Source organism: Brachyhypopomus gauderio, chromosome 19 (assembly GCF_052324685.1).
Source record: "Brachyhypopomus gauderio isolate BG-103 chromosome 19, BGAUD_0.2, whole genome shotgun sequence".
Lineage (NCBI taxonomy): Eukaryota > Metazoa > Chordata > Actinopteri > Gymnotiformes > Hypopomidae > Brachyhypopomus > Brachyhypopomus gauderio.
Window position 1 is genome coordinate 580308 of NC_135229.1, and position 22134 is coordinate 602441.

A 22134-nucleotide genomic window follows, 5' to 3' on the forward strand; every position below is an offset into this window, starting at 1 on the left:
AATCTGCTTAAGTGAAAATATGAAAACACACCCACCAATCCAGTGCAGGCTGCGCCCAAAGTCCCACCCACTTTCTCATGTAGTCCCACCCACTCTCTTATGTAGAGAGATGTGATGGAAGAAACGTGACAGTTTTGACATCAGTGAGACAGATAGTCACGTGTGAGATATTATCATTTGCAAAGATTAACATGAATAAGTAGCAGTTTCTCTGTAAACCACACCTCTACGGCATTGTTTGAGGGTAGAGACAATTTCAAGTAAGCCAAATGCACTTATTAAAGATCAAATCAAATCAAATATATTTGTATAGCGCTTTTCACAACACATGTTGTCACAAAGCAGCTTTACAGGGTTTACAAGGTTAACAATACTATGGGTCCAGAACCCTAATGAGCAAGCCAAAGGCGACAGTGGCAAGGAAAAACTCCCTATGATGGTGGGGAATAGGAAGAAACCTCGGGAGAACCAAGACTCAAAAGGGAACCCATCCTCCATTGGGCGGCCCGTTAACACACAAATACACAAAAATAAATTATACAGATGAATACATAAGTCACACACAAATCACACAATCAACATATAAGGTAACTAGAATGAAAGTTCTGGGTGTTGATATTGTCAATGTAATTTGCCATATTTTTGTCAATTGTGATTTTTACACCCCAATCGAAATTTGTCCTCCGCTTTTAACCCATCTGTGCAGTCAGAACACACACACACACACACACTAGTTGTTACTAGGGGGCTGTGGATCACACGTGCCCAGAGCGGTAGGCAGCCCTAGCCCTGGCGCCCTGGAGCAGTTGGGGTTAGGTGCCTTGCTCAAGGGCACCTCAGTCATGGCCTGTCTGGGAATCGAACCCACGACCCTACGGTCACAAGACCAGTTCCCTACCACCAGGCCATGACTGTAAATGTCTTGTGATGAACACCAGGTTTTCATTCCGTGTCGGAGCGATGATACTGGTATTGTAGCCTCCAACTGCAGTGTTACTCCGCAGGTGAACCTCGGAGAAGAAAGATATGTACATGTATGATATGTATATGTATGATATGTACATGTATGATATATGAAGAAAGATGCACTGTGTGTGTGTATTACAGTAATACACTATTATATATTACATATATTAAGATAAGATAAGATAATCCTTTAATCCCTCAGTGGGGAAATTTGCATTGTTACAGCAGCAGAGAATAGTGTTAGTGTAACGCTCGGGGCAGCGTGAAGGACGAGACACGAGTCCTTGGTTGCGACAGACGTCACTTTTAATGTTGACACACAGATGGCGCATATAGCGCAAGTAAAACACTTAACACACTCAGAGACATGTAAACTTTAGACAACGACGAGCACAGGACACTGCGCGAACGCACATTAAATAGACAAACCACATTAGCCCCACGTGATTACGAGATGATTCACAGGTGAGACGGATTATCACAAGACGCACCCGCACCCACGGAGATCCACAGACGCAGACGAGTAGACGTAGACAACGTAGACACACGCCCAAAAGGGAGGGGCCGGGGACCGTAACGTGACAGTCAGGAAATACACATATATAAGATTCAGATATACAGAAAAATAAATAAAGAGTATAAATATATATGCAATGTATGTAGTTGTAAACAGTTATGGTTATTCCACATGGTAGATTCAGATATTGCACATGGTAGAACAATTACAGTAATACATATATTACATATATTACATATATTACAGTAATACACTATTATATATTACATATATTACAGTAATACACTATTATATATTACATATATATTACAGTAATACACTATTATATATTACATATATTACAGTAATACACTATTATATATTACATATATATTACAGTAATACTGTGTCCATATTCTCTGATGAAAAAACACACAATGAATAGAACCTTATAGTACTATAGTAATACTACAGTACAGTACTACAGTACATAACTACAGTACAGACCTACAGTACAGAACTACAGTACAGTATTACAGTACAGAACTACAGTACAGAACTACAGTACAGTACTACAGTACAGACCTACAGTACAGTACTACAGTACAGAACTACAGTACAGTACTACAGTACATAACTACAGTACAGTACTACAGTACATAACTACAGTACATAACTACAGTACAGTACTACAGTACAGAACTACAGTACATAACTACAGTACATAACTACAGTACAGTACTACTGACCATTAAACCTGGGCCCACTCCCATCCACCCCCCCCCCGAAAAAAAATTCTTTTCCTAATTAGCTGCAATTTTAAAAAATTTTAATTGAGACAACAGTACAGCTTTAAAAACGCAATAAACAATAATATCTGTACTAGATAACTTCTTAAGCAAAATAAGGTTCCAACAAAATAAGGTTCACAGCTCCGTGTTCCTCGGGAGCGGAATATGTAAACAACGCGCACGAGGACATCAAAGGACTGAATCGAAACTAGCTAGCGGTGGTACGCTAACGACAGCTAGCGTCGCCACTGCGGGCAGAAATTATCATACAGTTAAGCCCACCCACTAAGAGGGAAGATATGATTGGTCAATTTTACTGTCATTTGAAACTGGTATTGCGCTGATTTATAATGGCCTGGCCCTCTGTAAACGAACAGCGGGCATCACAGTCCTGATAGGGGGAGACACAGGCTCACAGGCTTCCACTTAACCCCTCACCTTCCAACACAGATTGAATAGACACGGGTGAATAATTTATTTGCTTATAATTCTGTAATTGTTTAGATGTTGATTGTCAAACTGTAAGTAGATAAAATAAAATTGGATAAATTATATATATTTACTGTATGTTTTAAGAATATTTTAGGCCATTTGAGAGGGCGTAGAGGGCCCTGACGGTTCCCCACTGCAGTACAGTACTCCAGTACAGAAACCTAAACCTGCAAACCTAAAACCCGTGCAATAGATCCAAATTAAGGATATAATGACCAGCGGTCAACTGGTACAAAGACAAGACATATATAGGCAAACAAACGACCCTCAGCTGAGACGGATCACGAGCTCCGCCCACCTGAGGGACGCACATGACGTCACCAAACAACAACAACAACAGCCGCTGTGGACGGAGGCGGCCGGTAGGGGGCCTCCTCACTGTGACAGGGGCAGTCCCGTATTTTACCGCTCTGTTCCGGCATCATGCCGTGATGCCACCCAGACCACTGCAGGTGGAACTGCCACCCAGACTACTGCAGGTGGAACTGCCACCCAGACTACTGCAGGTGGAACTGCCACCCAGACCACTGCAGGTGGAACTGCCACCCAGACCACTGCAGGTGGAACTGCCACCCAGACTACTGCAGGTGGAACTGCCACCCAGACTACTGCAGGTGGAACTGCCACCCAGACCACTGCAGGTGGAACTGCCACCCAGACCACTGCAGGTGGAACTGCCACCCAGACTACTGCAGGTAGCAGTTCTCGCGAGGCTAGTGACAGAATCTGTTTGGAGCGGCACATGAATGCTTTTAAAAAATAAAAATTTAAAACTCGCGGGTTTAGTGTCGACAGTGGGAGCAAACCTGGAACAACAAATCAGAGATGGATTTAACGAGAGAAGGCAGTCCTGTCTAAAAAGCTAAGCGTACGTGTACCTTGACGAAAGGGACAGGGAATTTACTTTCCTAAAGAGGAACATGAAGGGGCATAGCTACTCATTCTGTAAGATATGTAGCTGTGATTTTAGTGTCTCTCATGGGGGAAGGAGCAATGTCCGTCAGCATGAACAATCTACCAAGCACAAACGCGGGCTAAAGGCACAGAAATATGCCCAGGAGCCCATTTGTAGCTAGAAATGCCACTAGAAAATGTAAATTTTTTAATTCATTTGTAGTTCAGAACATATTTGGGGTGTTTTTTCTTCACTTTTTGCCACTCCAAAGATGTTTTCATTTCTCCTACAGCCTCAATTGCAGCTATATGCAAATAACTGATTATGCAAATTAGGTGATGACGTCATATACGGGAAACGTCCCGTATTTTTAAATACAAAACAGGTATGAGTACAGGTATGAGTACAGTACTACAGTACTAACCTTCCACCACACAGCTCTGATGTTATCTGATGTCTGATGATGATAGTTCATATATTACAGCTTTCCTGTGTTCCATTATTTGATATGTGACCATTTAAGAATTACACAACACTTACACTATAGCTACAAGAGGTAGTGGGTTAAAACACAAGAATTGTCCAGACTTTAATCTGGAGATTCCGTAAAAGATAAACAGTTAAATATATATTTCATACAGACTATAGATTTTCAGTTTTAAGGAATAGAAAGTGAAAGAATGACAGGAATGTGATTAATGCTACCTGGTCTAGAAATGTGGGCTGGTATGTGGACAGTCTGCAGCACAAAATTGTGTTTCTAAGAAATCGAAAGAATTAATTTTAAATGTCATTTATTAAGACTACTTGGATATCGCACAACTCTTTGTTGAAAACATTTCAACAAAAAACATCAACCAGAAATAGTTGAAAATGTTAATTATGAGGATTTCTGGATCACATTAAATATCAGAAGAGGATACTGTTAGGGGAAGAGTGTGTGCAGGGTTAATGTGGAGTTGGTTAGTTCATTTAGTCATCTGATGTCCTGTACTGGGGTTTATGCTAAATGAAACACTGCAGTCCTGTTGGATAAACTGTTGTGTTTTTACAGATTAACTGTAAAGGAAATCAACTGCAAGGAAAACAAAACCACAACACACCTGTAGGTTTTAACATGCAGTATTTGCATCTGTTAACACACAAGATGTAGGTCGGTAGGTAGGTAGATACTTTATTGATCTCGAAGGAAATTTAGCAGCCAGTAGCAGTTACACAATAACAAATCACAATAATGGACACGCACAAACAATTTTACAATAACTTATGACATTCACAAACAATACAAAGACTATACAAGTGTGCAAGTATCTCGACCAGAGATAGGAGGTAGTGCAGTACTACCGCCATTTTGTTGTACATTCACATACCCTCCTATAATCTGAATTCGACGTTATCGCCAAACAGTATTCTGAACTAGTAATTTAGAGCCGTCTAGCTGGATGTCGGCTAGTATCTTTCACTCAACATTATTTTCAAACAAAAGTTATGAACCATCTTCTTTTCAATAAATGGCGATTCGGGGCTCGTCGGGATGATTTAAGCGAGTGGCCGATACGCAGAGTCACCCAAGACTCTTTAGATGTCTGTCAGCAGAAGCAGGTGGCGTTTCTGGACAATGGAGGCCACAGTCACGCAGCACTGGCCACACGAAGTGCCACGATTATGTGGCAGCTGCCACAAGGTGCCATTTCTGGGTCGCACAGAGGCCACTTCGTGCAGCTTACATGCTACTTACATGCCAAACGCACCCTTACAGGAGACTTAGCAGGAAGACGCGCATCCCAATGACCTCTGATGTTTTGTGATTTGCCAGATGCAGTTCGATTAGCTCTGAGTTTGTTTGCTCATCCTAAGTATCCCGGATGCATTCCCGACCGGAATTTCAACCTGAACCTCAATTTTGACCCGAACCTGAATTTCTGCCCGAACCTGAATTTCTACCTGAACCTGAATTTCTACCTGAACCTGAATTTTTACTTGAATTTTTGCATACCTGAATGAATTTCATGTATGCAAAAAAAATGATTTTTTATATTCAAGTAATAATGGTTCCAGGTTCAGGTTCTGGTGACACTGAAAAAGCCCCATACATCATACTAAGACCCAAGTCCAACTAAACGACGTATCCAGACGTGCCTGTGTGACCGGTTTCCGCCAGCAGGTGGCGACCTTGTCCGCGCCCCTTCTTCTTCGGGTGGGCGCGTTCGCACGTCATTTTGGCGCCGAATCGTTCGTGTTTGAGCGCGCGCTCATTGTTGCTGGTTCCAGCAGAAACATCTGGATCTTCAGACCCAGTTGAGCAGATCACCATGCAGCGGAGCATCGCGTAAGTGCGCCCGGCCCCGGCCCGGCCCCGGCTCCACCCGGCCCGCTCGCCCTGGACACCCGTGTGTGTGCGCGCCCAAAACAGCGCAGTAACTGTAGCGAGATGTCTAGTGTAGCCCAGCTAGCCTGCTAACGTGGTTGTTTGTGTGGCCCACTGGTTTAAACTGGTTTAACAGGTTTTAACTGGTTTTAACTGGTTGGTTTAACTGGTTGGTTTAACTGGTTGGTTTAACTGGTTGGTTTTAACTGGTTGGTTTAACTGGTTTTAACTGGTTGGTTTTAACTGGTTGGTTTAACTGGTTTTAACTGGTTGGTTTAACTGGAACACCAGGACTAGTTGTAATGACTAGTCAGCTGGTTGGGTTATATTCTCCCCTGAGTACCAGTAGTGGTTTAAATGACCTGTCTAGTTAGGAACTGTTACCGTGTGAGGCAGCTGGTCAGGTATGGGGGTTAACAGGATGTTAGCTAGCTGCTTTATCTGTGGGGGGAACCGTGAGGAGAACTTCATCCAGGCGTCTCCGCTAAGCTACGCTCCCGTGCAGCCAGACCGACCCCCTAATCACTGAGACTCGTAGTGGGGATAAACATTACCTTCTCTGTTAAAACCCGGACCTTCTGTCACAGATCATTCTTTCAGCCGGCCAAATGTAAGGAGAAGACCGACCTGCAGCCCAAACCGAAGACCGACCTGCAGCCCAAACCGAAGACCGACCTGCAGTCTGGGTGAGTTGATGCTAACGGGCTAGCTGCGCTCGCGCCTTCTGTCGGTCTGATTTGCATTTTGGCGCGAACTTCAAAAGTAAAAGCGTATTTTAAAGTAAATAAAGCGGACTAGTTCACCATCACTGTGGACTTGAGAAGGTCAGATGGTCTACAGTGTACTAGGAGAACTGACCTTTACTGCACTGGTACTGGTACCGCTCACGAAGTTCCACTCTGTCCAGGCCGATCAAAAGTCCCCTGAAGACGCAGAACGGCGGACAGGAGTGTGACTCCCCCATCAGGACCACAAGCAAGCGTTCCAGACCCATCCTGGACAGCGACGACGAGGACCAGACGCTGGTAAACGAAGACCATCCGGGCAGAGACGGACAGACGGACGAGCCCAGCAAATGCAAGGTAGGTGTGTTTTATTTCACCTGTCCGATTTCACCTGGTGTGAAATGCCAAATGTCAGATTTCATTTTTATTGCTTATGGTACTCCTATGTTTCAAAGGCCACCATTGGCCCGGCAACCCCTGTCGCCCCGGCAACTCCAGCTGTTTCAGAAACTTCAGGCAGCCCTGTGACTCCTGTTACCCCGACAACCACCTCACCGCCTGGCATCCCAAAACGAAAGACTGGTTAGTTGTCACCGTTTTAATGTGTGTGTGGATTCACATCTAGTTCAGATGTACTGATGTTGGATCGTGTGTGTGTGTGTGTGTGTGTGTGTGTGTGTGTGTGTGTGTGTGTGTGTGCGCGTGTGCATAAACGCATTGTTTTTTGTGTCTGCACTCATGCCTTTCTGTATGTGTGTGTGTGTGTGTGTGTGTGTGTGTGTGTGTGTGTGTGTGTTTTTCTGTAGCACGGAAGCAATTTCCTAAGAGAAAGCTGGATAGCCAGAGTGAGGGAGAGAAAGAGAAAGAGGAGGATGATGAAGGGGTGGAGAGAGATGGAGGACTGGCAAAGAAGAGGGCGAGAACAGAGGCAGCTCCGGACCACACAGGTGAGGACGCTCAGTCTTTGCTCTTCTGATTAAAGTCTGGTGAGTTCAGTGCCTTCATTGTCCCGGGAGGTTTGGAGCTCCAGACGGCGCAGTTCATAGAGTCCATGCCGTCTTACTGATCATGCGGTAATTACAGACATCTCTGGGTAAGGATGTCCAATATTCCCTGAAGTTTAAAAGGGAGTGAATGGGGAAGGCGTGGAACGCCGTGTGTACAGACTGCTTTAAAATGAAATGTCCACTTCAGCCTGTGTCACCACCGTTCCTCCTGAAGAAAGAGCTTGTGGTGTTGCTGAAGAACTGGGTTGGAGTTTGACTCCGCTTCTCTTACAACGTCTATCCTGCAAGGAGAGAGCGGTGGAGATGGGGTGGAGGTTGAGGAAGAAGAGTCCGTGTGTAGAGAAGAAGGACCGAAGTCGAACGAGGGAGTGGAGGAAGGAGAGAGTGGAAAGCTGAGTGATGACTGCGTTAAACAGGAAGAGAATAGAAACACGAATGAAAAGAACAAGGAGACAGATGACATGGAGGCAGAATGCTCTCCTGAGAGACTGATAAAAGAAGAGAGGGATGCAGAGGAGGAGAAGAGGGAGGAACCTAAGAAAAAAGTCATCAGCAACTTCTTTGGTGAGTTTTCTCCCTATATCCCTCAACTCCTGTTGATCTTCCTCCTCCTCGTTATCTCCTCCTCCTCATGCTCGTTATCTCCTCCTCCTCCATGTTACCTGTGTAGCTCCAAGAAAGGCAGCAATGAAGCTGGAAAAATCAGAAGAGAAGAGAGACACTGAGAAGGTGAACAATGGAGAGAAGGAGAGGAAGGGGTGAGTACCTGTTGGCCTGTAGAGCAAAACCGTTCATGGCACGCTCGCCCTAATTCGTTCCCTCCGTCATGGTTATCGAAGGAATAATGGTATCACACATCTTTAATGGGAACGGAGATGGAAATAACTAGCAATGTTAAACGAGCAATGAGGAAATAAATAAACTGAAACCTTGAAATGGGTGTTTTTGCATTTTGGCAGTGAAAAGGGGGAGGGGCCTGTAAACCAGGGCCAATATGATCCTTCTAAAGCCCATTACCACCCCATTGATGATGCTTGCTGGGGGAGGGGTCAGAGGTACAGCCACAACCACACAGTGTTAACCTACAAGTCATTCTTAAACATGTTCTTAAACCTTAATTTGTGTATTGCTTGTTTTGTTTGTGTTTAATTACTTAATGCATTTAGTGCCTCTCAATTGCTGTGTTCCACTCTATTGATCTGTCTGTCTGCCTGCCTGTCTGTCTGCCTGCCTGTCTGTCTCTCAATCTGTGCTCCACCTTCTGTGTCAGAGTTCCATACCTGGCTGTCGCACGCACCTTTGAGAAGATTGAGGAAGATTCTGGGAGGTGGGTTCACTCGGCCACTGAGTCTGGCTGCCAGCAGGGTCTCCAACAGACGAGTCCTCGTCATTAGATACTTGATCTACCAAGTGATTGTGTGTGAGGGGCTAGTGTACACCTGTATACCTGTATTTAAGAGCATGTGTGTGTTGTGGTTGCGTATAATGAGTTGTGTCTATATAAGTGATATTTTCTTGTGTGTGTTGACAATTAACTATTGTAATATGTTTATTTATTTTGGTTTGTGATCCATCTGCAGGTTGAGGAATATCGAGACCCTGTCCAATCTTCTGCGTTCTGTGATCCTGCTGTCTGCAGGTGTGTGTGTGTGTGTGTTTGTGGGGGATCACTTCATTAAGCCTGTTTTGTGTTTCTCGTGAGTGTGATTTCACTGATTGATAATGAAGGGGTTGACATTCATCTTTTAGATTCAGCCCTTAGATGTATGAATGGCTCTATATGCAGCATTAAAAGTCTAAATTACAAAATGTCTGAAAAGCTCCAGAGATGTTTATTTTTCTGGCATTTATCCTACGTGATTGAGAGGGCGGGGCTATATCGCCATGATACTGCTTTGTGTTCCTCTTTCGGATGAGTGGAGAGGTGGAGGGATGAGTGGAGAGATGGGGAGGGAGGAGAGGAGAGGTGGAGTGTGTTCACACCTCTCTGATCTTGGGCTTTCTCTCACGAGACATGTCTGTTTACTTGGCCAGAGGAGGCCAGGAACATGTAAAAGACTGTGGACTCCTGGAGGTAATGAGCCAGCATTAGCTACAAACAACATCACTTTGAGACTCTTGGTGGTGTAAACAGAGTGAAGGACTCACAGGGTGATGGTTTATGTGAACAGCGTGATTTAAAGACCGTGTTTGCGTGTAATGAGAGTGAGGCGGTGCTGGTGAGGACTCCCTGCGCTACTGCTGGGACCACGCTGCCTCTCCGCTGGCGCTAAAAACGTTTAGCTGCATTTTGTGGTAGTCACCACCAGGTGGCAGTGTAGTGCTGCTGCAAACAGGATCAGAAACTGGTGTGAGGCCTCGCTGGTTAAACACACTTTACCGTCCTGTGTGTCTGACGGTCTTGTGACGGTTTAGTTTTAGGTGACTGTGTTTGTGCTCTTATTTTGTAGATGATCTACTGTGCTGTGTGTACCTGTGTCTAAACCAGCTTGGCCCCGCCTACCAGGGCCTGGAGCTGGGTGTCGGGGAGACGGTGCTGATGAAGGCCGTTGCCCAGGCAACCGGTAAGTGGAACGAACACATCGCTGTTCATCTTTACCTTCAAGAAGCGCGAGTCGACTACACAAATGTGGGACTGTCGTCCTCCACGTGACGACACTCACTGGTCATTACGCCTCAAATTATATGCAGACCACACCCAGTTGGCACACGTATGCAAATGACGTCCAGCCTGTTTGACCTTCGGTGTATCTGCTGTGGTTGGCAGGGCGACAGCTGGACAAAATCAAGGCGGAGGCTCAGGAAAAAGGTGACCTGGGATTGGTGGCTGAGAGTTCCCGTAGCAACCAAAGAATGATGTTTGCTCCAGCGAATCTGACGGCGAGGGGCGTGTTCGCCAAGTTGAAGGAGATCGGCAACATGAGTGGCAACTCTGTGAGCACATACACCACACGCGCCATGCACACACTACGCGCACGCACACCACCACACACACGCACACCACCACACACGCGCACACCACCACACACGCACATGCCCCCTGCTGGACGGGGCACACACACACACCCCTACTGGACGAACGCTCAAAAAACCCTCTTGCTCTTGAAAAACCATCACTTCATACTGGTCTCTCTCTCTCTCTCTCTCTCTCTCTCTCTCTCTCTCTCTCTCTCTCTCTCTCTCTCTCCCCCCCCCCCCCTAGGCCATGAATAAGAAGATTGATATCATTAAGGGCCTGTTTGTAGCTTGTCGTTTCTCGGAGGCCAGATACATTGTGCGGTCAGTCTCTGCGTCTTTAACCTCAATCTGTTTACATTCTCCACTTGTCTGTTTTTATGTGCTTATGCTAATAAAATTAAAATTACACCTGCAATTAATATTTATTGTGATGATAATTGAGTAATTTAACAAGCAATACAAGATTCGACAGTATAAATACACTTTGCATACCATTAGGCCAAACGGTGTTTATTTAGATGAGTGAGTGCTGAGTGATGCCATTAGCTGTGTGTCTTGTCTGATAGGTCGCTGGCAGGGAAACTGAGGATTGGATTGGCTGAGCAAAGCGTCCTATCAGCTTTGAGTCAGGCTGTATGTCTCAGCCCACCATGTGCAGGTGATTGTTGAGATGACTCGTGTGTGTGTGTGTGTGTGTGTGTGTGTGTGTGTGTGTGTGTGTGTGTGTGTGTGTGTGTGTGTGTGTGTGTGTGTGTGTGTGTGTGTGTGTGTGTGTGTGTGTGTGTGTGTGTGTGTGTGTCCAGGCTCTAGAGAGGGTTGGGGTCAGGGTCACAGACAGGAAGATTATATGCTGTTCCTGAACTGTAAAACCCCTTCCTGGTTTTTGGGTTACAGTTGAGTCATATGTTATTATCCCAACCAGTAGTGTGTGTGTGTGTTCAGAGTTTCCCCCGGCTGTGGTTGATGCTGGTAAAAAGATGAGTTCGGAGAGCAGGAGAGCATGGCTAGAAGAGAAAGCACTTATCCTCAAACAGACTTACTGGTACACGCCCACTCGCCCTCGGACACGCCCACTCGCCCTCGGACACGCCCACTCACCCTCAGTGCTGTGTAAACCTGCTCTCTCTGTGTCCTGTGTAGTGAAATGCCGAATTATGATGTCATCATCCCTGTACTGTTGAATGTGGGCATAGACGAACTGCCCAATCACTGTCGCCTCACTCCAGGTACTGAACACACATGCCGCGTACTGAACGCGCGCCACGTACTGAATACACGTCGCGTACTGAACATGCGTAGCAATTTCCTTCAGAGGGTTGTGTGTGTGTGTGTGTGTCTGTGTGTGTTCAGGTGTTCCCCTGCGTCCTATGCTGGCCCATCCCACTAAAGGTGTGGGGGAGGTGATGAAGAGGTTTGATGAAGCTGCCTTTACTTGTGAATACAAGTATGATGGAGAGAGAGCACAGGTGTGTGGACCAGTACCAGTCCTGTTAGATCAGCGCAGGTGTGTGGACCAGTACCAGTCCTGTTAGATCAGCACAGGTGTGTGGACCAGTACCAGTCCTGTTAGATCAGCACAGGTTTGTGGACCAGTACCAGTCCTGTTAGATCAGCACAGGTGTGTGGACCAGTACCAGTCCTGCTAGATCAGCACAGGTGTGTGGACCAGTACCAGTCCTGCTAGATCAGCCTGTGCCTCTGAGGACGGTCACTAGGTGGAGACAAAGTCCTGTTTTTTCAAGTGGTGATTGCAGTGGTCTCACACACACACACACACACACACACACACACCCACACCCTCACTGGGCATGGTCATCCTCAGCTCTTCATCAGTGGTCTGTCTCTGAGCACAAGACTCTAGTTCCTACTGAACCCGATACATTCGATAGACCAGCCCAACACCACGTTAGTGTGTCTGCTGTGCTGAGAACAGGCACCATTATGACCGTATCTGATCAACAGTGGTTCTGTGGTCACACACTGGTCAGTAATGGATTAAAGGTGGTGTGATTATCCAACCACAGGCTGAACTACACCTGTGGGTCCAGGAAATGAAATGGAAGTTCAGTTTGTTCATCTTTCTACTTAGAAATGTTTGGATTTTGGTTCTGAATTGGCAGATTCATATTCTTGAGAATGGAGAGGTTCGTATATTCAGCAGAAATCAAGAGGATAACACCAGCAAATACCCGGACATCATCTCACGTATCCCTCAGGTAACACACACACACACACACACACAGTTGGAGTCAGCAGTGAGCTCTTAGACGCTCCAGACCTTGACACGGTCTCGTTTCCCTTTCCACACTTTCTCTTCCTCATTCTTCCTCATTATTTCTCTCTTCCACTTCCATGTTCACACTCTCTTCTGGCTTTTTTCAGCTCCATTCGTGCACACTCACACACATGCACACACACACACACACACACACACACACACACACACACACACACACACGGATATAGCAGCAATAGCTCACCCAGACCTTGTGTTCTCCTTGTCACTAAGTCTACACACACTCATAACTCACTCCTTTATGTATTGAGTTCACTCTTAACCCTCTCTCTCTCTCTCTCTCTCTCTCTCTCAGGTGAAGAGTGAGTCTGTGCGTAGTTGTGTGTTGGACACCGAGGCGGTGGCGTGGGATAACCCTCTCTCTCTCTCTCTCTCTCTCTCTCTCTCTCTCTCTCTCTCTCTCTCTCTCTCTCTCTCTCTCTCTCTCTCTGTCTGTCTGTCTGTCTGTCTGTCTGTCTCTCCCTCTCTCTCTCTCAGGTGAAGAGTGAGTCTGTGTGTAGTTGTGTGTTGGACACCGAGGCGGTGGCGTGGGATAACCCTCTCTCTCTCTCTCTCTCTGTCTCTCTGTCTGTCTCTCTCTCTCTCTCTCTCTCTCTCTCTCTCTCTCTCTCTCTCTCTCTCTCTCTCTCTCTCTCTCTCTCAGGTGAAGAGTGAGTCTGTGCGTAGTTGTGTGTTGGACACCGAGGCGGTGGCGTGGGATAAGGAGAAGAAGCAGATCCAGCCGTTCCAGGTTCTGACCACACGCAAGCGGAAGGTGAGGGGTCACTGGAACAGGAACTGGGTCCTCACCTTGACCCTTCACCCCTGACCCCTGCTATGACATTCATCAAACATGCAATGCTAACTCTGCATGGCCATGTTTGTTTAGTGCTCCAGTGTTTGGTTGGTGTTTGGTTAGTGCTCCAGTGTTTGTTTAGTGCTCCAGTGTTTGGTTAGTGCTCCAGGGTTTGGTTAGTGTTTGGTTAGTGCTCCAGGGTTTGGTTAGTGCTCCAGTGTTTGGTTGGTGTTTGGTTAGTGCTCCAGTGTTTGGTTGGTGTTTGGTTAGTGCTCCAGTGTTTGGTTAGTGCTCCAGTGTTTGGTTAGTGCTCCAGTGTTTGGTTGGTGTTTGGTTAGTGCTCCAGTGTTTGCTTAGTGCTCCAGTGTTTGGTTAGTGCTCCAGTGTTTGGTTGGTGTTTGGTTAGTGCTCCGGTGTTTGGTTAGTGCTCCAGTGTTTGGTTAGTGCTCCAGGGTTTGGTTAGTGTTTGGTTAGTGCTCCAGTGTTTGGTTAGTGCTCCAGTGTTTGGATAGTGCTCCAGTGTTTGGTTGGTGTTTGGTTAGTGCTCCAGTGTTTGCTTAGTGTTCTGTAACAGCTGTGCACCTGCTGGAGTGACTCAACACCAGCACAGGAAACCACAAAGAGGTCAAATGGAAAAAAATGTAAATGAATGTGGTGATTTAGAAGCCTGTTACCTTTTGAGAGAATTCTAATGAGCAAACTACTAAACTCGGTGATAATAGTAATTATAATCTTAGTGATTATAACAGTAGTAATAATAATTGTAATAGTAGTGATAATAATTATAATTAACTATGAGTCTATCTGTTTGATTTATTCATTTATTAATTCATTTATTAAAGCCATCCTGCCTGGTCATTAAACATTTGCCTAATTGTGGCCTTATCAGGGGTTGGTGGTGGTTTAGACGTTATGAGGGCCAGTGAGACGGAGACAGGAGAGGGGACGTCCAGCTGAGGACCAGGGAGGAATCTAATCACTTCTGTCCCTCTGTGTGTTGTAGGATGTGAGTGCGTCTGAGGTGAAGGTGCAGGTGTGTGTGTACGCCTTCGACCTCCTCTACTTGAACGGAGAGGTAAACACTTCAAGACGCTTCGCTGTTTTCATATCACTGTCTCTCTGCTGCTGAGCCTGCTTCACCACGCCCGGCTCAGACTCCGCCCTTCTCTGTCACGCCCGGCTCAGACTCCGCCCCCTCCCTGTGGTCCTTGTGAATGCATATTTGTGATATCCGTGTCTCTCTGTTTCCTGTCACGTCCAGCACTCTCTGACGTGTGTGTGTGTGTGATGTGTGTGTGTGTGATGTGTCTGCACAGTCTCTAGTGCGTGAGCCCCTGGTCCGGCGTCGGGCTCTGCTGAGGGAGAGTTTTGTGGAGACAGAAGGAGAGTTTGTCTTCGCCCGCTCACTCGAGTCCGACAACACTGAAGTCATTGCGGAGTTCCTCGAGCAGTCTATACGAGGTGTGTGTGTGTGTGTGTGTGTGTGTGTGTGTGTGTGTGTGTGTGTGTGTGTGTGTGTGTGTGTGTGTGTGTGTGTGTGTGTGTGATGGCGAGGGTTGTGGTCTATGGTTTTACTTCACTTCTGGAGATGTGCAGGTTACAACACTGCTCTCTCCAGCACAGAACTGATTTATCCTGCCTGACGAATAAAGATGACACGCCATTAAATACATTTTTGTTTGTTTTCAGAGAGACTTATCGTCTAATCATGTTACTTAAGTCCTCTACATATTCCTGTGGCCACTGAGGCGTGTTTAGGGTGTGATGGCGTTAGCATTTCACCCTGATAGGTGGTGTTGCCCACTGTGAAAATGATTAACCTATAAACCCTGAGAATCCAGCTCATAACGATTTGCTGCTGTGAGAATAGTCGAGTGTTTTCTCTGTCCGATATTTCTGTGTAATGAGCTCCCATGAGTTTACGACTCACTACCTGTGTTAGCTAGTTAGCATCGTTAGCAAGGGAGTTTTATGCAGCTGACTAGCATTACAAATAATGTTGTGTCTCTGAAGGTGACTCAATCAAAGCATTTTAATTTTCTAAGTGATAAAGATTTATCTGCTGGAAATGTTGTGAAGTGTCTCAGACAGTTCAGTGCTTCACCCAGATCAGGTTACACAAGTCACCTGTGCAGGAGGAACACAGCCAGTGTGAACTTAGCGTGAATGTTGCGCTGTCTGACATTTAAGCTGGACTTTTACCAGACGTGCTCTCCTAGACAGCAGCGTTGACCTGTGTTTTTGAGCCTTGTGACTGACTGACCATCGTACTGTGTGGCGTGAGGAGTGATTTGTACTGTGTGGCGTGAGGAGTGATTTGTGGCGTGAGGAGTGATTTTTATCTTGCTGGCAGACTCGTGTGAAGGTTTAATGGTGAAGACCCTAGAGAAAGACGCCACCTACGAAATTGCTAAACGCTCTCACAACTGGCTTAAGGTAACTCAACGTCTGTCACACACACACACACTGCCCTCTGTCTCTCTCACACACACACACACACACACACACACATACATATACACACACACACACACTGAGGCTTCTTGACATTATCTTGGATGTGCGGTGAAACCTCTGTGCACTTCCTGAAGCCTCTCTTCCTCCTCCTTTTCCTCCCCTCTTCCTCTCCTCCTCCTCCTCCCCTCTTCCTCTCCTCGTTCTGCGTGGTCCCAGTTGAAGAAGGACTATCTGGAGGGCGTAGGGGACACCCTGGACCTGTGTGTGGTGGGCGCCTACCTGGGTAAGGGGAAGAGGGCGGGGAGCTATGGAGGGTTCCTATTGGCCTGCTACGATGAGGACAACGAGGAGTTCCAGTCTGTCTGTAAGGTAGGAGGGGGTGTGGCCTGGAGCTGGATGTTCATGGGGGTGTGGCCTGGGTGTCAGTGGGGGTGTGGCCTGGAAGTGTGATGGGAATGCCATGTGACCCAAATGAAGGCTTTAATAATTCTTATGGTGCAGCTGGATAAGAAGCGAAGAAGCCGTTGAGCAACACTGTGGTCCTGTTTGTGTTTGTAGATAGGAACTGGCTTTAAAGATGAAGACCTGGAACAACATTACAATTTCTTAAAGGTATAATTATTATTAATTATATCAATGCTAAAGAAAAAAAACTATCATTACCAATTGATTATGATTAACATAAAGGGTTCGTTACAATTCATTTTAAACATAAAACAAGACTTTTTGTTTATTATAGCCAAAATATTTCTGTAATGTACAGAATATTTTTATCTACTGTTGAAATGAAAATATTTTAAAATCGAATGTATTATTTAATACTTGATGTTCAGCATTAATCACAAATTGTGCTTCTAAGGAGCACATCCTCCCTAAGCCCCGCCCCTATTACAGAGTGGACCAATCAGGAGAGCCGGATGTTTGGCTGGACGCTGTACAAGTGTGGGAAGTGAAATGCGCTGACCTATCGCTGTCCCCGATCTACAAAGCAGCAATGGGATTGGTCAGTGTAGCTGCAGCCTGTCCCTGTAGTCATGCCAATCGGTGATGGATGTGTTTTCTGTGGTTGTCAATTTGTTTGTATGTATTAGGTCAGTTGAGTGTGTCCTTTGTCTCTGGTAAGTGGTCTGATTACTGTAGAGGGTTTTCCATTCACCGAGTTTTTGCGCATTTTGAAAATGCGCATGAAAAAAGCTGGATGGAAAAAGACCAAAATTCGAAAGAAGCCCCAAATATCGCAAAAAGATTTTTACGCTAGGAGGAGGTGGAAAAGTTAGACTATCGCATCTCCAAAATTCGGAAAAACTGGATGGAAAAGGGTTTTTCGCATAAACTGACGTTTCATGCCTCAAGTCATGTGGTTCTGTACATGATCGTGATGTAAAGATGACAAATGCATACAAAAACTGTTCTGGAGAGAGCAAAAATTTAATTTAACTTCTCCATGTATAGAAAAGAAAAAGAAAAAAATGTTTCAAAACCTCAACATGCATAACTGCCAGATGGACGTAAAACCACTATTGTTTGGCGTCCTCTCACGTGATCTAAAGTTTATTCGCATAACTTTAATGAATGGAAACAAGACTTAATTCGCATTTTTTTCTGCCGAAACTTGGAAATTGCGCATTATTTTTTCGAAAGGTTTGGATGGAAACCCGGCTTGTGACATGAGCTTAACTAGGTCAGACGATCTCGGTCCTGTCAAACGGGAGACAACTCGTGAGACGTAAGGACTTCCACTGCAGTTAGCCTGCTGTGTCCTTCAGTAGTGTCCTTACGCCACTGTAGTTTAGAGTTCTTGTCCTGGAGCCCTACATACTGGTGACAATATTACACTGTATTACATGAACTGACAGGAATTACCCTCTTTGTCCACCAGGTGGACCCAGAGAAGGGGATTTCTCTTCGCTTCCCCCGATTCCTCCGCATCAGAGATGACAAAAAGCCAGAGGACGCTACAACAGGAGCACAGGTAAGAGTCAACACACGCACTAGCACAGGTAAGGTAGTCAACACCTGAACACACGCACTAGCACAGGTAAGGTAGTCAACACCTGAACACACGCACTAGCACAGGTAAGGTAGTTAACACCTGAACACACGCACTAGCACAGGTATGGTAGTCAACACCTGAACACACGCACTAGCACCGGTATGGTAGTCAACACCTGAACACACGCACTAGCACAGGTATGGTAGTCAACACCTGAACACACGCACTAGCACAGGTATGGTAGTCAACACCTGAACACACGCACTAGCACCGGTATGGTAGTCAACACCTGAACACACGCACTAGCACAGGTAAGGTAGTTAACACCTGAACACACGCACTAGCACAGGTATGGTAGTCAACACCTGAACACACGCACTAGCACAGGTGTGGTAGTCAACACCTGAACACACGCACTAGCACAGGTATGGTAGTCAACACCTGAACACACGCACTAGCACAGGTATGGTAGTCAACACCTGAACACACGCACTAGCACAGGTATGGTAGTCAACACCTGAACACACGCACTAGCACAGGTAAGAGAGTCAACACCTGAACACACGCACTAGCACAGGTATGGTAGTTAACACCTGAACACACGCACTAGCACAGGTATGGTAGTCAACACCTGAACACACGCACTAGCACAGGTGTGGTAGTCAACACCTGAACACACGCACTAGCACAGGTATGGTAGTCAACACCTGAACACACGCACTAGCACAGGTGTGGTAGTCAACACCTGAACACACGCACTAGCACAGGTATGGTAGTCAACACCTGAACACACGCACTAGCACAGGTATGGTAGTCAACACCTGAACACACGCACTAGCACAGGTATGGTAGTCAACACCTGAACACACGCACTAGCACAGGTATGGTAGTCAACACCTGAACACACGCACTAGCACAGGTAAGGTAGTCAACACCTGAACACACGCACTAGCACAGGTATGGTAGTCAACACCTGAACACACGCACTAGCACAGGTAAGAGAGTCAACACCTGAACACACGCACTAGCACAGGTAAGGTAGTTAACACCTAAACACACGCACTAGCACAGGTATGGTAGTCAACACCTGAACACACGCACTAGCACAGGTAAGAGTCAACACCTGAACACGCGCACTAGCACAGGTAAGAGTCAACACCTGAACACACGCACTAGCACAGGTATGGTAGTCAACACCTGAACACACGCACTAGCACAGGTAAGAGAGTCAACACCTGAACACACGCACTAGCACAGGTAAGGTAGTTAACACCTAAACACACGCACTAGCACAGGTATGGTAGTCAACACCTGAACACACGCACTAGCACAGGTAAGAGAGTCAACACCTGAACACGCGCACTAGCACAGGTAAGAGTCAACACCTGAACACGCGCACTAGCACAGGTAAGAGAGTCAACACCTGAACACACGCACTAGCACAGGTATGGTAGTCAACACCTGAACACACGCACTAGCACAGGTAAGAGAGTCAACACCTGAACACACGCACTAGCACAGGTAAGGTAGTTAACACCTAAACACACGCACTAGCACAGGTATGGTAGTCAACACCTGAACACGCGCACTAGCACAGGTAAGAGTCAACACCTGAACACGCGCACTAGCACAGGTAAGAGTCAACACCTGAACACGCGCACTAGCACAGGTAAGAGAGTCAACACCCGAACACGCGCACTAGCACAGGTAAGAGAGTCAACACCCGAACACGCGCACTAGCACAGGTATGGGAGTCAACACCCGAACACGCGCACTAGCACAGGTATGGGAGTCAACACCCGAACACGCGCACTAGCACAGGTATGGTAGTCAACACCCGAACACGCGCACTAGCACAGGTAAGAGAGTCAACACCCGAACACGCGCACTAGCACAGGTAAGAGAGTCAACACCCGAACACGCGCACTAGCACAGGTAAGAGAGTCAACACTGTAGCTCATCACCTCCTTTGTATGTGAAGTACTCTCAAGTAAAGTGGTGTTATTCTTCACCTGAGTGGTTATAAATGTCCAGGTATTAAGAGACACTGTGGGCTGGACTAATGAAATCGACTTATCCCTAGGTCAATCAGGTTAGGGTCAGGTTAGGTAAAGGTTAGGGTCACGTTAGGTAAGGGTTAGGGTCAGGTTAGGTAAGGGTTAGGGTTAGGTTAGGTAAGGGTTAGGTTAGGTAAAGGTTAGGGTAGGTTAGGTAAGGGTTAGGGTAAGGGTAGGGTTAATAACACCTCTAGTTTTGAGTCCATGAAGGATTCTCCTCACTGTAACGGTGGCATTTCAGCAGTATGCATGACACGTCATTTACAGTTTTACACGTGGGCCATCTGTAGAAATTAATGAAACGTTGAAACATTCATTGAATGAATCAGAATGTCACAGATTGTCGGGTTTATAATATATTATGATATTGCGAATGAGCAGCATATGATGGAACATTTGAAACACACACAGTGATGCTATTAGGAATGACTTAGTCCAATACTACTCAACACCACCTCTCTCTCCCTCTCTCTCTCTCTCTCTCAGATTGCTGATCTCTACAGAAAGCAGCAGCAGATTCAGAATCAGGGAGAGCCGTCTGGTTTGGAGGATTACTATTGATCTGAACTCTGATTGGTTCATTTGCCATCACCTGACTCAGCAGGCATACTTAACTGCTGTTTGATCGGTGGCCATTCTGTGGGTACAAATTGTAAGTGTGAATGTTTACATTTGTACAAGAATTTTAAATGAAAGTTCAGTTGAGAAAATGTAAATAGGCTTTAAAATGAAAATAAAATAAACAAGCTTTTGATGCTTCAGTGTGATTTCTTGTCTTACTGTCCTTGTGAGGACCAGTGTGGACCATGAAATGTTGAAATACAGGCATAACAAGGACATGGCTTCACTGCTTTGAGCTGCTGACCTCTGTTGACCTCTGAGTCTGGTTGGCTTATATTTGGGTGTTTGTATTTTTTTGGTGGGATGTTTGTGTGAGGGGTACATTGGAGGGGCTTTGAGTTGAGCTGTGAGGATGGGGTGTGGTAATGAGAGTATTTTGAGTTGAGCTGTGAGGATGGGGTGTGGTAATGAGAGTATTTTGAGTTGAGCTGTGAGGATGGGGTGGTAATTGGAGCATTTTGGGTTCTTTTGTGAGTGCTTGTTTGGCAGAAGGGATGTACTCTGGGAGTGTAGTAGCTGAATGTTGAAGGGGTGTGTGTAGTAGCTGAATGTTGAAGGGGTGTCTGTGTGTAGTAGCCGAGTGTGTTGAAGGGGTGTGTATGTGAGTGTGTAGTAGATGAGTGTGTTGAAATGTGTGTGTGTGTGTAGTAGACGACTATGTTGAAGTGTGTGTGCAGAGCCGCTTGTGCTCACCTATGTGGGCTCCCCTGCCTGAGGCAGTGTGGGATGTCTACTGAACAGTAGATGAGATGTGGAATAGGAATCTGCTAATGTAGTTTAAATACAGTGAGAAGATATTTCTGTATGACAAACTTGCATCTGTGTTCACACCATTTACTGTAGTTTTACTTTGTGAGTGTGTGACCGTCTGATGGAAAAGCAGAGCTGCATTGTGCGTGTCTGAGGATGTAAAATTACATTTTCCTTCCTTTTCTCCTACTGTTTCTCTTCCTTTTGTTCTCTCTCTTTCCACATCTCCTTTCCTGAAAAAAGTTCTCTTTCTCTCTCTCCCTCTCTCTCTCCCTCTCCCTCTCCCTAAGGGAGGTTCTCTCTCCTCTCTCTGTCCCAGCCACTATTTGGGGGATTTTTAAAGTCTGGTTTGAAAAGCAGACTACCACATTTTCATATGTAAGAGACTTTTCACAATGTAGGGAGTTTGTGTGAATGGCTTTGAAAATTTAATTAAACTGGGCTAATTTGAATTTATTTGACTTGATAAGAATAATAGCATGTAAAA

General features: G+C 45.9%; 1 protein-coding gene across 1 annotated transcript; it reads left to right on the plus strand.

The window, feature by feature from the left end:
- The first annotated feature begins 5811 nt into the window (after window positions 1-5811).
- On the plus strand, window positions 5812-21030 carry lig1 (ligase I, DNA, ATP-dependent). Its single transcript, XM_076981553.1, has 27 exons — window positions 5812-5969; window positions 6596-6694; window positions 6916-7090; window positions 7189-7315; window positions 7540-7680; window positions 8029-8304; window positions 8411-8498; window positions 8700-8795; window positions 9011-9067; window positions 9321-9379; window positions 10191-10304; window positions 10508-10674; window positions 10943-11019; window positions 11265-11356; window positions 11641-11740; window positions 11839-11924; window positions 12049-12164; window positions 12819-12914; window positions 13638-13748; window positions 14773-14844; window positions 15086-15230; window positions 16123-16205; window positions 16443-16595; window positions 16785-16838; window positions 17086-17229; window positions 18106-18198; window positions 20763-21030. Exons 1-27 carry the CDS (start codon window positions 5953-5955, stop codon window positions 20835-20837), a joined length of 2913 nt encoding a protein of 970 aa, XP_076837668.1. The 5' UTR covers window positions 5812-5952; the 3' UTR covers window positions 20838-21030.
- Window positions 21031-22134: the final 1104 nt, after the last annotated feature.